General features: G+C 38.5%; 1 protein-coding gene across 2 annotated transcripts in view; it reads left to right on the forward strand.

Moving 5' to 3' along the window:
* Positions 1 to 7886: 7886 nt before the first annotated feature.
* The window catches only part of USP54 (ubiquitin specific peptidase 54), a gene marked incomplete at its 5' end in the record, with an annotated part of 55957 nt that continues 47192 nt past the window's right edge, over positions 7887 to 16651 (forward strand). For both annotated transcript variants that reach the window (XM_080926939.1, XM_080926940.1), the window contains 2 exons: positions 7887 to 8033; positions 10771 to 10863. In XM_080926939.1, the coding sequence (XP_080783065.1) occupies positions 7887 to 8033; positions 10771 to 10863 (240 nt within the window). The remainder of the gene's footprint in view (positions 8034 to 10770; positions 10864 to 16651) is intronic.

Consider the following 16651-nt stretch of genomic DNA (forward strand, 5'->3'; position numbering starts at 1 on the left):
TGCATTTATCTTGGCGCCAAATAGAAAGCAGAGGTCAGAGGACAACTTGTGGGAATCTTGTGGGTTCTGGGCTAGAACTCAGGTTGTCAGGCTTGGTGGCACGGATTTTAATTCACGGAGCCTTCTTGCTTGGTGATTTGGCTAGACTAGCTGGTTGGCTAGCTATTGAATTCCTGAGATCCGTCTGTTTCTGCTGCTTGATGCTGGGATTTCAGGCTTGTGAGGCCATGCCTGGCTTTTTTTAATGTAGGTGCTGGGGATTCAAACTCATACATATCCTTAGGTTTTGCAGAGCAAACAGTATTACCTACTGAGCTGTAAACCCAGTCCAAGTACCTGTACTTTCATCACTCTCCTCTTTGTACTTACTATTTTCCATTGAGGTTGGGAAATTAACTGTGGAACTGTGAATCTTTATAGAAAAGACCTAAGTAGCCTACCTATACCTACCTCTCTGCCTATAACAAAGTGAAGCATGTTTTCTTGTCTGTTTATTTTCTTTTTAGCTGGCTTCAGACAAATTGCTTGGAAATGACAGCTTTTTACAAAAACATGATATTCTGTATTTTAACACTATATAATTCTTCCTTTTGTACATGATGTACTAATTTGATGTCAAAGGTCAGCCCTCAGAATCTTGTTCTGTAATTGTTCACTCAGGAGTTTCAGATAATCAGCCTATAAGTCAACAAATAGTTGACCTTTTAAAAATGGTTGTAGATACTTATCTGTATTTTCAAGCTTGAGTTAGAAGGAAATAAATATTTGATTCTGTTTATAAGTTTTCTATTTTAAAAGTTACCTCTATTTTATATGATATGTATTTTAGTGATGTATTTAAAGAGAATCAGAATTTAATAAGATTATGGAATTGGTTATTACATTTTCTATTTCAAATAAACGTTCAGTGATTTCATACAAATTATCTCCAACTCTATAGAACAAAAATTTCATGTACTCCGATCTGTGTTCAGAAATACTTAACCTGAAGGAGTACTGGGTGGGGTGGTAGTAGGTCTGTGACCACCATGGCCTGCAGAATTATAATTTGTGAGAGGCAAGAAGTTCAGCTTAGTACAACTAAGTAGCCAGTATTGGTTCAAACTTTGGGAGTCTGACCCCAAGTAAGTTATTTTAGGTATATTTAAGCTCAGCACAGTTTGGAGAAAAATTTCCTAGTAATAATTAACTCAGTTCCATATATACAATAAAGCTTAAGGTATGGCTGCATCGGAACTCTTTGTAAAGTTCATGTGACATCTTCAATAAAGATGGGTTCTATAGATTGAGAAGCTCGTGATAGATAAGTGTCTGGGGGAGGATCTGGTGTGGTCTCATCCACAGTGCCCCAGCCTTTGGGGCAATAATAGGTTATACTCATCACTTCCTTTGAAGGAACAACATTGTGTGTTTAGCATTTCTGGTTCCTCTAAGTGCTTATCTGTGAGCACAAGACAGTTGTGATCTAAGTTCCAGATGTCCTGAGAGCATAAAGGAGGATAAAGTATATTAGAAAGACTGGAAAGGAGACAAGATAGGACTAGTCGTTGTGTCTCCTTTCTTTCATCCTCTCTCTTTGTATACATGTATACATACAGACTACCAACCATCTATGTATACTATATAACATTCAGTATGTACATGTTAACTGTTATTTTCCTTTATGTCATTTGCAAATATTTCTTCTAATCCTTGGCTTGTCGTCATCCTCTTGTCCGTTCTTTTCTCTTTGAAAGAGCAGAAGTTCTTTTTAAAAGATTTATTTATATATTACATATATGTACACTGTAGCTATCTTCAGACACACCAGAAGAGGGCATCAGATCTCATTACAGATGGTTGGTTGTGAGCCATCTTGTGGTTGCTTGGAATTGAACTCAGGACCTCTGGAAGAGGAGTCAGTGCTTTTAACCACTGAGTCATCTCTCTAGCCCAAGAGCAGAAGTTCTTAATTATGAAGTGCAAGTCTATGATATTTGTTTTCAGTTAATGTATTTTTTTCTTGCCTTATTTGCACAGGCTATTTTCTTCAGAATAATGTCAAGTAGGAATGATTCAATTAGACATCATTGCCTTGCTTGGGACTTAAGAAAGTAGGAGTGATCTTTATTAAAGAAAAATTTATTTTGGGAGCAAGTGAGATTGCTTAGCTGGTTAATACACATACTACCCAGCCTGACAACCCGAGGTCAATCTCTAGACTCCATATGGTAGAGAGAGCTAAATCACATACTGTGGCCTCTGCGTTCATACCTCCATAGATATATAAACACAGTAAACACCAGTAAACAAATAAATGTAGTGGAGTTGGATATGGTGGCACATACTTCTAATCCCAGCTCTCCTAGGGCACAGGATGAAAAATCAGCATTTTAAGGCTAGCTTTAGTTATGAGACTCATGCAAGACAAAACAAATCTGTTTTAGAACTAGATGTGATGCCACAAGTTCTACTGAGGGTATAGAGTGAAGGAGGGTCAGGAGTTTAGAGTCATTGGCACTTGATTAGAGTCAGGTTCCAGGATCTGAGGAGATGGCTTAGTAGAACATGAAGACCTGAGTTTGGATACCTCACAGCCACGGAAAAATCTGGGCACAGCAGCAAACACCTCTAGCTCCATTGCTAAGGAGACAGAAGTAGGAGGCTCACTGAGACTGGATGGCCAGGTAGTCTAGGAGAATTGGTGATTGCCAGGTTTAGTTGAGAGGTCCTGTGTCAGAAAACAAAGTGGAGAGTGATTAAAGAAGACATGAAGTGTCAACCCTTGGTCTCTACATTGCATGTATATATATGTGCACATATAACACATATGAACATGTACACACACACTAAGGTATTTCCGCTTTAATCATTGATAGGTTAGTATAGTTTATCTTTGTAGATTTTAAAACAGATTTATTATTTTAAGTTATGTATATTTGTGTGGGGGTATTGTGTATTTGTATGTTGTGAGTGTTGGTGCCCACCAATGGCATTGGATCATCTTGGAGCTGTAGTTATAGGTGGCTGTGAGCCACCTGATTGATATGGGTGCTGGGAATCAAATTCAGGTCCTATGCAAGAACAATATATGCTCTTAACCTCTAAACTGTGTATCTCCTTTGTAGGCTTTAAGTATACCCTTTTTTTCTCTTCTTGTTTTTTTGAGACAGGGTTTCTCAGTGTAGTTCTGGCTGTCCTGGAACTCGCTCTGTAGATCAGGATGGCCTTGAACTCAGAGATCTGTTTGCCTCTGCATTATAAGCACTGGTATTAAAAGCATGTGCCATCACACCTGGATTAAGTATAACTTTATTGCTTGTAATAGACTCAATTATTTGGGTTAATTTAAACTTTATATTTTAAGAATAATCATAAAATTCAAATTTTTCTTCTATTATATAATTTTTTTTTTTGTATACTTGAGTATGTGCATGCGAGCACATTTTGTTTTTGTTTTTCTAGACAGGGTTTTTTTGTGTCATTTGGTTGTCCTGTAGCTCGCTCTGTGGACCAGGTTGGCTTTGAACTCACAGAAATCCATCTGCCTTTGCCTCTTGAGTGCTGGGATTGAAGATGTGCACCACTACTGCCCAATCTGTTTAAAAAATGTGTGTGTTTGTACACACACTCAGGTCTTCATGCTTTTGCTGTGAGCACTTTACAGACTCAGCCATCTCTCCAGATCCTCACAACTGTATTAGTTTTAATTGTCCTTTTCTTTTTCCCTTAATGTTGAGGCTGCTAATCTTTTTTTTTCTTTAAATATAAAGTTTACAGAAAAGTTATAAGAAATAGTAAGATGTAATCTCATATGCTGCTTTTTTTTTTTTTTTTTTTTAATAGGATCTCATGTAGTCTCCAGTCTGGCCTAAGATTTTCTATGTAGTTAAGGATGACTTTTGCACATTATTTAGGCAGTGTTAGGGATTGATCCCAGGGTCTTATGCATGGTGGGCAGACTCTGCCAACTGAGGTGTTCCATACTCTTCAGTGAGAGACATCTGTTGTTAACCTTCTGTTTGTATTTGTTTTGTCTATGTTTTCCATTTGTATGTGCTTGTGTATACATATTCTTTTCTTTCTGAGCCCTTTGAGAATGAGAGACAGACATAATGTTCTTTTATACTGAAGTAGTTCAGTGTTGCCTAAAATTTTTTATCTTTACAGATTATTAGAGTCATGTAGCTAGAAATACTATTTATATTCTCATGTATCTTCAGTAGATGATACTAGAGAATGATTATGTGAGTTAGTGCTAGACTTAGAAGCAAGCATTTCGTCTGGAGTGGAATCTTTTTGTCATCAGTGTTTGCTTGAACAATTTTTACTGCCACTCTTGCCTTTGTTGTTTTTTTGGCTGTCACTTTAGTTTCTGACATACCTAACTACCGTGAGAACTTACTACTTTCCCCACATAATGCTGCCATTCAAAGCCTGTGAATCCTTTTTGCCACTGTCTGTCTTCCCTCTGCTCTCTGCTTGGTCATGTGTCATAGGGCAGGCGGGTTTCAGTGAATGCCTCATGTGGATACTGAAAACCCCACCTGCCTGCCAAGTCCCATCTGCTGTGAGCCAAGTGGAGGCTTGGTACTTGTCATTCCTTTGCAGCAGTTGAGCTGAAGGAATGTTGCACGGCTTGTTGGAAGTTGCTGAGTGGCCTTGAATATAGTGTTCATGGGAGAAATAAGGGTTTTACAGTCTTTGTTGGAGATGTGGGTTCCTTCTGGTTCTACATTAGTCAACAGACTGTAGATGTTGATACTCTTTATGACTGTCACCGTGATGGGGGCTTTGGGAATACTATAATAAAATATTAAGTGACAAATATTATAGCCACCCAGTTCCAGCTCTGCCACATACCAGTTAGGCAAGTTGATGCCTTTAAGTCCCTGTTTATTCTTCTGTAAACCCGAACTACTAGTATCTATCTGATAGGTTATTGTGAAGATTAAATAGTGTCAGTATAGTGTCATCATATGTGTGATACTAGATAGTATTTTATTTTATATAGTCATGTATACATGACTGATATTATATAAAACAAAAGGAGATTAATAAAACATAGTAAATTGAATGACCATACAATGTATAACCAAATACTTTGATTGTGATGTGTAGATTATGAAGATTATAAATAGCCCAGGAATGTAGAGAAGGGAAAGAATGGTCTTATGCAATCAGTTAATATTCCTGCGTCCCAGCTTTTCTCCTGGACACACTGAGGATAGTCAAATGTTCTCTAGAAAATGATTAAAATCTCAAAGAATTTTTGCTTTTTGTTTGTTTGATTGAAATGGGGTTTTGATACGTAGTCCAGGCTGTCCTCCCCTCAACCATGCCTCCCCTGCCGATTTTAGTTTTTGTTGTTTGCTTTTTGTTTTAGGCCGGGTCTCACTATGTAGCCCTAGCTGGTCTCACTATGTAGACCAGGTTAACCTTCATCTCATAGAGATCTGCCTGCCCCTGCTCTTGAGTGCTGGGTTTAAAGATGCATGTCATCACACTCAGCTTTTTGAGTATTTTCTTTTTAATTTTTAAAATATTTTTGAGATAGTTTTGCTGTTAACCTAGGTTGACCTCAGACTTATAATATCTCTGACTTTGCCTCTAGGATATTGGGATAGTGGCACCTGCTATAATACCAGGCCCATCTCAAGGAGGCTTGAGATATTTGAAACTTAGCACTTCAGCCAGGTGTGGTTACACATACCTATAATGTGAGCACTGTGACAAGGAGTATTGCTGGAGGGTTAAGGTCTTCCTGGTCTGTGTTGTAAGTTCCAGGCCAGCCAGGGCTATATATTAAGACCCCATCTCAGTAGAAATATGGGATATTGAGATGACTCAGAGGGTAAAGGCATTTGCTGCCCAACCTAATGCCCAACCTAATGACCTGGGTTTGATAACAGGAACTTACATGGTGGAAGGAAAGAACTGACTCCTGAAAGTTGTGCTGTACACAATTGACATAAACCTTTAATCCTAGCGTTCTGAGTTTGAGGCCAGCCAGGTCTACATAGAGAATTTCAGCCAGTATGGTGAGACCCTATTTCTCAGATGCTTCCTTCCAGAAATGCTACTTGACTTGATAATATGCACTGTTGTTGCAGTAAATATTAAAAAAGGAATAGCTTATCTCTTTATTGGCCCCTGAGGTCTCACTCTGTATCAAATAGACAAAGATACAAACTGCCCTTCTATATGAGATAAAAGACCTATAAAATCCTTAAAATGTTTATAGCTACCTATTGCCAAGTAAGTCCACCTGGATCCACTTCATCCTTTTCAATCTCCATCCTGCTCCTCCTCTCTTGGTCCTCCTCTGTGCTCCCTCGCTCTCCCTTTTCCTCCCCACCTCCCTTCCCCTGACCAATCACTGGCTCTAGCCTTTACTAATTAAATGGAAAGGTTCAGATGAAGTCACTTCCTAATAAGTGATTAGGAAGCACTTCTTAGGGAAGTGGAATTAGCATCAAAATACAAACAGTTGTAGGACAATCTACACACTGTTGCCTCACATTTTGGTTAGTTGAAGACAAAGGTTAGTCAGTGGATGACCTCTCATTCTGAGCCCCTGTAGATAATTTCAAGATTAAGTAATTTATAACTCAAATTATTTCTCTGATCCTTTGGCAAAATACTAGTTGAACTAGTCAGTCAAACAAGGCAACAGATAAGGCAGAAAGGCTTGTCTTTGGATTGGATATTGAGGACATGTGGTTTAGTGACCCCTCTGGGATGGAGCCTCATTCCCCTAGAATGGAGTCCAGACCATGCTGATGTGCCCCCCACCTATAACCAGGGTTTCATAACCATGCATAGAAGGCACCTTCAGAAAAGTACTTTAATAACAACACCCAGAAGGCAGACTTATTGCTTAGTGTTTGCTATCTTAGTGATTTTGCTGTTGTTTTTGTTCTTTCTTAGCTTCATTCTGGAAAGTTTGTGCTTGGTTTTTATTTTAGTTCAGTTCAGCTTTTGTCTTTAAAATTTAAGAGAAGTTTTTCATGAAAGTGAAGCTGCCCATATTTTCCTTTTGTTTGGCATTTCCCTTTTTTGTTTCTGGTTCTCTGTCTCTCTCCCCTTCTCCCCACCCTGTCTCTCTTCGTCTGTCTCTCTGTCTCTCTCTCTCTCAGCATTGTTTGTCAAAGTTTCAAGTTTATACTGAGAGGTGAGGCAACGTTGATCTTGGCAGAACAGTGCAAAGCCAGCAGAGTCATTAAATGACGTAAGCTTTTGATTTTTTTTTTCTTTCTGTTAAAGCTCTCTGGCACTGCTGGCTATTCTGGTCTCAGAAGAAAAGAGAAGAGGCTTTCTGAAGATCTGGTAGAGGATAGAAGGAATTTGGAATACAGCTAAAAGGTGCACAGCGAGGAACATCAACAGCAACCCTACCAAGAACCCAGACAGACTTGTTGGCTTCGATAGAGGAGGATGAGCCGAGGCTCTGAGAGAGCAAGGAAGACTGTGGGTTCCTGTCTCTCCTTCCAGTCTTCAGTCCACACGAAGCATTGTAAAGAGGGCTGAAGAACAAGCTTTGCTAGGTCCTGGGTACTGTTGACTTGAAGATTCCATCTGTTTTACCAGGACTTTAGGGAGGGAGTTTCAGCAACATAGAAGGAAGCAGTACTTACATCTGCATTGGTCATGTGCCAAGTTACATTCTGAACAGTGGGGCAGGTGAAGGACAGCTTTGGCACCTGGATCTAAGGAGACACCTGAATTCCCTGAGTTTACAGATTGATGTTTGGGAAACTATAAACTCAGCCTTTCAATTTGAATAATTTTCTAGATTTTTTTTTTTTTTTTTTTTTTTTTAGGATTTCAAAAACCACAGGTTTCTTGCCAAAAAGATATAGACCCTCCCCCCCTTTTGTTCCCCTTTTGGGCTAATGTGAACAATAATGTCTTGGAAAAGAAATTACTTTTCTGGAGGCCGAGGTAGTGTTCAAGGGATGTTTGCACCTCGAAGCTCAATGTCTATTGCCCCCAGCAAAGGCCTCAGCAATGAGCCAGGGCAAAATAGCTGCTTCCTCAACAGTGCCCTGCAGGTAAGCCCACCTCCTTCTTTGTGTTGGTACTGCTATGTCTGCAGACTTCCAAATATGAGACTTGATGGCTCCCAAGATCATATTTTACCTTTATCTGTGTGATTTTAGGCAAAGCCTTTTAATCTTTTTGAAGTCAGTTACCTAATTTGTAGAACTGGAGACAATGATAAATATATTATTAATCTGCTTTGAGAATAGTATCTCTCTCTTTTTATGCCTATGCTCTGGTATGTGTGGGTGCACATGTGAGTGACAGCTTGTTCTGGTGATTCTCCATCTCTGCTTACCCAGCATTAAGATCACAGGCAGGGCTGCCATGCACACCCAGATTATATTAGGTACCAGGGATCTGAACTCTGATCCTCTTGCTTATGCAGCAAGTGACTGGCCAACTGAGACAGCTCTCCAGCTCCAAGGATAATGTCGCATTCAGGTAGTAGAAGCTCTAGGTGTGCTTTGGCCTGGTTTTCCAGAGCAGTTTTATTATTGTTTTCTTCAAAAAAGATTATTTTTATTAAACTATGTATAGACATGTGTGTCTGCATGTGAGTATAGGTGCTCTTGAGAGCAAGTATCTCCCGAATTAGAAATTGTAAGCTGTCATGTGGGTCCTATGGAAGAGTGGCACCTGTACCATCTTTCCAGACACAAATCTCCCCTTCCCCTTTAAAGATGGCATCTCACTGTGTATCGCTGTTGGTCTAGAACTTTATGTATATCAGGCTGGCCTTGAATTTACAGAGATCTAACTTCCTCTGCCTCTTGAATTCTGAGATTAAAGGTGCATGCCCCATTACTGGCTCTTTATTCTTTTTCCTTTTTTGGTTTGTCTTTATACATATAATACATATTATGTATATTATTTTTTATTTATGTTCATTGGTGTTTTGCCTGCATGTATGTCTGTGTGAGGATGTCAGAAACCCTGAAACTGGAGTTACAGATATGTTTGAGCTGCTGTGTGGGTGCTGGGAATTGAATCTGGGTCCTCTGGAAGAGCAGCCAATGCTCTAAAACTCAGAGCTATATTTCAGTCCTCCCCCCCCCCCCCTTTTTTTTTAAGACAGGGTTTTTCTGTGTAGCCCTGGCTGTCCTGAAACTCTGTATAGACCAGGTTGGCCTCAGACCTCAGACTCAGAAGATCAGCCTGCCTTTGGCTCCTGAGTGCTGAGATTATAGGCAAGTACTACCACTGCCTGGCTATTTATTTATTTATCTGATGTATTTTTCATGTGTATGGATGTTTTACCTGCCTGTATGTGTGCACACTACAAAGCCTGTGGAGACCAGGAGAGGGTGTTCGATTCCTGGGACTGGCATTATAAATAATTGTGAGCTGTCGTGTCGGTGTGGGAATAGAACTTGGGTAGGTCCTCTGCAGCCAGTTCTTAATTGCTGAGTCATCTCTGCAGCCCCAGTGTCATTTAATTTTTAAAAACTGTTTTATTACATTTATTTGTTTGTTTCCTTATTTACTTATGTGTGTGTTGTATGGTATAAGTGCACTTACGTGTTTGTGTATGCACTCATATATGTGTGCATGGAGGCCAGGGGAGACACCAGTGTCATCCTCTATTGCTCTGTACCTTATGTTTCCGACAAGGTTGCTTAGTAAACCTGAGACTTGCCATTTCATTTAGGCTAGTTAGCCCGGGAGCTCAACACCAGGGTCATGAGCATGTTGTTCTTGCCTAACTTCTATGGGGGTGCTAGGGATTTGAACTCAGGCTTTCTTGATTTGATACAAAGTGCTCTTACCCACTGAGCCATCTCCTTGGCCCTATAATATTACTTTGAGTGGGGGGCAGACAGACAGACCACAGACCAGAGAGAGAGACAGACAGACACACAGACAGATACACAGAACAACAGATCTTGCTCTGTAGCTCTGGCTGGACTGGAACTTGGTATGTAAACCAGTGTGGCTTCTTAACAGAGAGATCCACTTGCCTCTTAGGGGTTTGTATCACACACCTAGCAGCCACTATTACTTTTTATCCTATTGACTTAAGGAATTGTCACAAAGGTAAGTTTTTTTCATTATACAAATTTAAAGGCATTTGTTTTTTTCTTGTGAAGACCATTCATTTTGTACCATTTATTGATGAGTGGTTCCTTCACATGGAACCTGGACCTTACATTTGCTAAAGTGCTCTATCCCATGGGGAATCCCTTAGTCCTATTCTACAGTTTTTAATCCCTAAATTTCTTCTTTAACATCACGTTTGATTTTTTGTCATAGGATGTTTTCACCACGTGACTTATTTTTGTTCAAATGGATGGCTTTTCTAGAATATGCTCATTTGTCATTCTTGTTAGTTACTATATCCCAGTTTCCTTCTTTGACTTAAAAAATGTTTTAAAAGTTCTTTGTGTGTGTGTGCGCATGTGTGCCCTGTGTCTGTGTATGCGTTTGTACACATGAATGCAGTATGCCTATGGAGGTCAGATAAGGATGCTGGATTCCCCTGGAGCTCCAGGTCTAGGTTGTTGTTAGCCATCTTCTGTGGGTGCTAGGAACCAAAGTTTGCAAGAACAGTATGTGCTTTTAACCACTGAGCCTTCTCCAGCCCTGATGCTTCCCCCTTTTGAGGTTTATTTTAATATTATAAGAATGATCTTTTGTTCTGAGAATAAAGGTTTTTTGTTTTCTGTAGTCAGTCCCTATTTGCTTGAATTCTTGACTTTAAAGTTAAAGGTTGTTTTAGGATAATGAGTTTCCCCCCTGTTTTGGAAGGTTTTGTGGCACTTGGACATCTTCCGCCGTAGCTTTCGGCAGCTTACAACTCACAAGTGCATGGGTGATTCCTGCATCTTCTGTGCTCTCAAGGTAAGTCCATAAAGTTGTCTCTTCTCAGCATCCTAGGCTGCCAGATTGCTACTATTGAGGAGATTTGGTTGATTGGGGCAATTCTTAAAAACTTTTTTACTGAATTATCTTTTTGCTGTTTATAGCAAAAATGAATTAATTATTTTGCTTTGAAACATTGTTATGCAGCTGGTATTTTATTCTGAGACAGTTTGCCAGAAGACTTAATATTTGATGTAATAAAATACTGTTCAAGTATGCTTCTGCTTTGCCTATTTACTCCCAAAGCTAATTCTGAACTTTCCTTTTGAAAGAAGTTTTAAATGGAATCAACTATTATTATTAAAACTAAATTTAAGAAATTTATTATTTCATAATATTTCCCATTATATTTTCAAAATTAAGTTTTGTTTTGTGTGAGTATATGCCATGACACTGTGGAGTTCAGAGGACAACTTTCAAGAGTCCATTCTCTCCTACGGTGTGGAAGCTGGAAATTGAACTGAGACATCACCAGGCTGTGAGGCAAATGGCTTTACCTCCTGAACAGCTTCCATTCGATTCTTCTTTTTTCCTTCCTTGCTTCCTTCCTTGCTTCCTTCCTTGCTTCCTTGCTTCCTTGCTTCCTTCCTTTTTCCTTCCTTCCTTCCTTCCTTCCTTCCTTCCTTCCTTCCTTCCTTCCTCCCTCCCTCTTTCTACCCCCCTCCCTCCTTCCTTCCTTCCTTCCTATGTGTGTTTATTTTGAAACAGGGTTTATCTGTGTAGCCCTGACTGTCCTGGAACTTTGCTTTGTAGACCATGCTGGCCACAAAGACAGGGCTCAAACTTTTCCTGCCTCCCGAGGAGTGCTGGGATTACACTATGCCTGGTTCCCCATTCAGTCTTTTCTACCAGTTCTCTATCCCATGTTTTCATGCGGGGAGTAAAATAAGCCTGAGCATTTGTATAGAGACAAAGAAAAAGAGAGACTTCACAAAGAAAAAGAAACATGATGGGCCTTGGTTGTTTGATAATAATGATAATAAACATGATAATCCTTGACCAATGCATTAGTCTGTTTTTTGGTTCAGATGTACAATAGATTAGATGTGTTTGAGTAAATCTGTAATATCCATCTGAATTCAGAGCAAGATTCCAGGGTCATTATTTTGTTCATGATGGTTGAATGTTTTTTTGTTTGTTTGTTTGTGTTTTTGAGACAGGATTTCTTCCTGTAACAGCTCTGGTTGTTCTGGAACTTACTTTGTAGACAGGGCTGGCCTGGAATTCACCTCCTGAGCAGTTGGGATTAAAGGCATGCACCACCACACCCAGCCTGAAGTCTGAATTACTAGTTTTTTTTTGACCGCCTAGGTGTGGCAATTATATATTTAATTTAGTTTCCTTTTAGCTTAAAGTAGAAATTGTGAGTTAAATAGTCTTGCATTTTTTTTCTTTTTAAGTCTTGCATTTTCTAATTTGCATTGATTATATGCAATAGTTGGCTTAAAAAAAATTTTTTTTTTTTGGAGATAGTTTCTTGTATTGTCAAGATTAGCCCAGACTGGTCTTGAATTCACTGAGGATGACTTTCTTGACAATACCTCCTGTGTATGTTGTGGTTATAGACATGCACTACTAAATCCAGTTTTATGCTAGGGTTAGGGTCAAACCTAGGACTCTTCGAATGCCAGGCAAGCACTTTACCAGCAGAACTATGTACTGTTTTGTAATCATTTTGTCTTTTTTGTTATTTTATGCTTACCTGGATGATCTTGAATTTACTGTGTACTAAACTGGCTTTGAACTTGGATTGTGATTCTTTGGCTCCTAGTTTCCACATTCTGGTCTACTTACCATGATAGAGTCTTGGAAAGAGTTATTTGGGCCATAGACATCTTTTTTCCTACACTTTATTTAGAACCACTATAACTTGTAACAAAAAATAATGAGGGGAGTATATAATCAAAATATATGCATATGTGAACTTATAAAAGTAAACATTATTAGCTATTCATTTAAATAGAAATTTAAAATATTATTTTTATTTTATGTGCATTAGTGTTTTGTCTGCATGTATGTGTGAGGTTATCAGATTTCCTGCACCTGGAGCTGTGAGCTGCCATGTGGGTGCTTGGAAGACCAGCCAGTGCTCATAATGGCAGAGCCATCTCTTTAGCCCCTTCTATAAGTTTTAATATTCTAGGTCTTTAATAAATTGATTGTAACATTTTCTATGAGATCCATCCAAAAGAACATTTTACCTAATTTTATAAATGACATTTTTAGATTAATATAGCATCTGCTTGATAAGTAAGTTCAAGGGAAGTCTGATTCATTAAAACCGTGTTAGGCAGATATTACTAAGGAAAATACTAATCTTGGAGAGATTCTGGGTAGAACAATCTCCTGTGAGATTTCTCATATGCACCGATTGGCTGGGACTTTACTGTACTGTTCATTTATGTGAAATGGGGTCTCATACTTAAAACTCCTCTCCTTCATCTCCTCAGTGCTGGATTGCAGGTGTGAGCTACTATGTCTGGGTGTGTGCTATTTGTTGACTTAGGAGGGACTCTGGAGAACCACCTACCATATTGCATTTCCAAAGTGACAAATAGTTATTGGAATGTAAACTAGTATCTTAAAAGCCAGAGTGAAGAAAATTAGCTTTCAGCCTTTATGCTGCATGCCCAAAGATATCCAAGTGTGGAAGCAAACTTGTTTTTCAATCTTTTTGCCTTGAAGAAATATGTTAAAACTTCAGAAAAGATGCTTATGATAGAAGGGTAGATACACTTAGGAAGGAGGTCAGAGGCCATATTTTGGGACTTCATGATTCTGATGATATAACTTTAGTATTTTCCTCATGTTGTCACTACTGACCAGATTTGTTTTCTTTAAGTTAGTACGGAACATGGTGACTTAGACACTCAGGTTCTGTAGGGAACTAATTTTATGTCATTTTGATTGTAAGTGCTGTTTTGCCCAGTTGTGTACACACACACACACACACACACACACACACACACACATACACACACACACTGAGTAAATTTAGATGTTAAGATAGCCAAGTATTGTTTGGGCCATATTTATAGTTTTGGAGAAAGCCTAAGTGTATTCTAACTGGCCATAGGCTACTTGTTTCAAGTTCATAAACACCTTGTTCTCCTGTTTGGTGCCTGAGTATCCTCCAGTCTTACTGTCACTTCCCTCACAATGTAGCTCTGACCGGCTTGGAACTCACTATGTAGACCAGGCTGGCCCCTAGAGATTTGCATGCTTCTTTTTTTTTTTATGTGCTGGGATTAAAGGTGCTTACCGTCACACCTAGTTACATTTCTTTCTTTCTTTTTAATTAATTAATTTATTATATCTAAGTACACTGTAGCTGTCTTCAGATACACCAAAAGAAGCCATCAGATCTTATTACAGAGCCACCATGTGGTTGCTGGGATTTGAACTCAGGACCTCTGGAAGAGCTTTTAACCACTGAGCCATCTCTCTAGCCTACATTTCTTTCTTAATTCCTTCAAATTATCTTTCTGTCTAGGTTTGTTTGCCTTTTCTTTGGTCTCTGTAAAAGTAAAGGACTAGCATTTTTGTCAGAAAAATAGCCATTCAGTATTCAGAGATTTAAGCTCTGTTATTTTGTGGTTCCATGTTACTTTATAGAGATAATTCTCTATTTTTAAATCCCCCCTCACATTGCTTTCTTTTTTAAAGTTAGAGGAATATTTGGTACTGTTAATAAGAACTCATATTTTGCTAGTTATTAGTAACATATTTGTATTCTTTAATGTTTTACCCTACTGAATTTGGCATACATATTTTTCTTACCTCATATTTTTTTTTTCAAAACAGGAAAGTCCAAAGTTCCTTTTGAAGTTTGCTTTAACATCCTGCAAATTCTGTGAACTCAGATTTTATTGTGTTGGAACATAATTGTTCACTGTCTCACACAGACACTCACAAGATAACCTCAATAACATGTTCCTAGATGAGTTAAAAGCTAGGCAGCTCCATATGCTATGTTGACATGAGGGATTTGCCCTCTTAAGCATCACTGGGATGCACACCCTGTTCTTTCTCTGGATACAGAATTTTACCTTTCACCACTTCAAGTGCTCTTGTCATGGTTTTGCATGGAATGCTTTAGTAGATGCCTTTATTATTTTTGTTTTCTCCTTCTATTTTCTCAGCATCTGTCAAGAGTTCTTGGGTCTCTTGAATTCACTGTATCTGTTGTATTCATTGCTTCCACTTGCTTCATTATGGTTTCTATATAATATTTATATTCTTTTTTTGTTACAATGAAATATGCTATTTTTCCCTTGTGTTAGTTGGTACTTCATGTAGATATTAATTTCAGCCTTTAGTTCTGGTTTACAAATACCTGGTAATGGTTTTTGACTGTGTCATCAAGAGACTGACAAGTGGGACCAGTGCTTGCCATGAAGTGAAAGGCCTGACTTTAGTCATCATTATATATTCTATGGAAAGAGAAACGAGCTCCCACTAGTTGTCTTCTGACCTCCATACATTTGCAATGAACACTTGTATCTACACATGCACATACACACATACACAAATAGATTAATTAGTTTAAAGCAATTTGTGTCATTGTATTATTTTGCTTACTCTGAACCTTGATGCCTGTCAAGTCTGATTTAATAAATAGAAGATTGTGTCATACCCATTATTGTTTCTTTTCATAACCCAACCTATTCCCATCTATTATGATTGAATGATTTTTTTTTTTCCTGTCCTAAGTTGTCATCACCCATAGTCCAGAGTTCTTCCTATTGTTCATGTTGGACTGCTCTTGCACCCCCTTTCCACAGAGATAACTTTACTTTGGTGTTGACATCTTTATTTGTCTCTGTTCTGGAGAGGAAATCCGTCCTCTGTACTTCATACGCTACAAAGATTTTGTTCTTCCAGGGATTGTACTGGAGGTTTTACAGTGCCAGCATGTAGGACAGAGGACTTTTTGTTTTAGGCAAAGAAGAATGTTGCTTTTGATTGATTAAATTTAATTTTCTTCAATTAGTGACTTAAAAAAAGTTCTACAGTGTAACTAAGAGCTGGAGAGGGGTGTTGAGTAGGAGTGGGGTGGTAAGAGGAAGTAGGTTTGTATTTTAAGATGTTCTGAAATCTCTGTATTTAGAGAGCAGTTAGGCTGTTTAGCTGGGGCAAATTTAAAAATTCAGGGGAAAAACAATCCTTTAGTATCTTTTGAGTGCTACCATGTGTCTATTTCCTTTTGAGTACTGAAAGGTTAGTACTTTCTAATACTAATAAACAAAGTGATCTTTATTCCTAGTTTTTTCTAGACTATAGCAATGGAAGGTTTCTCATTGTCCTTCATGATGAATATCAGAGTGTGAATCTATTATCCTATACTATTTAGCAGCAAAAATTAAATTTCTATATGCTCCCTAGAAATTTTGTCTAGTAAATAAGAATCTACACATAGGGAAGTAAGTCTTTATGTCTGTCCAGTTCGTATGTGTTTGTATTTAACTTCCTTATTTTGATTACCTCTTAATGAGAGCATAATCATGTTGTCCTTTGAGTGGTTGTCTTGGTTCTCAAGTCCTCCTCTACTGTGGGTAGTCTTCATTCCTTTTAGAATTTAAGAGTTCAGATTGCACATGTTAGTCAAATAGAAGGGTTTAACTACCAGAAAAAGATATAGAAATCATGGTTAATTCTTTTCTTCCCAGAATTTATGGCAGTCTAAAACTTAATACAGACTTAAAATGTCTGTGCACATCCACAGGACCCATTCATTCTCAGTGCAGGAAGTGGATATGCTGCTGTT

This window comes from Micromys minutus, assembly GCF_963924665.1.
Source record: "Micromys minutus genome assembly, chromosome: 12".
NCBI lineage: Eukaryota > Metazoa > Chordata > Mammalia > Rodentia > Muridae > Micromys > Micromys minutus.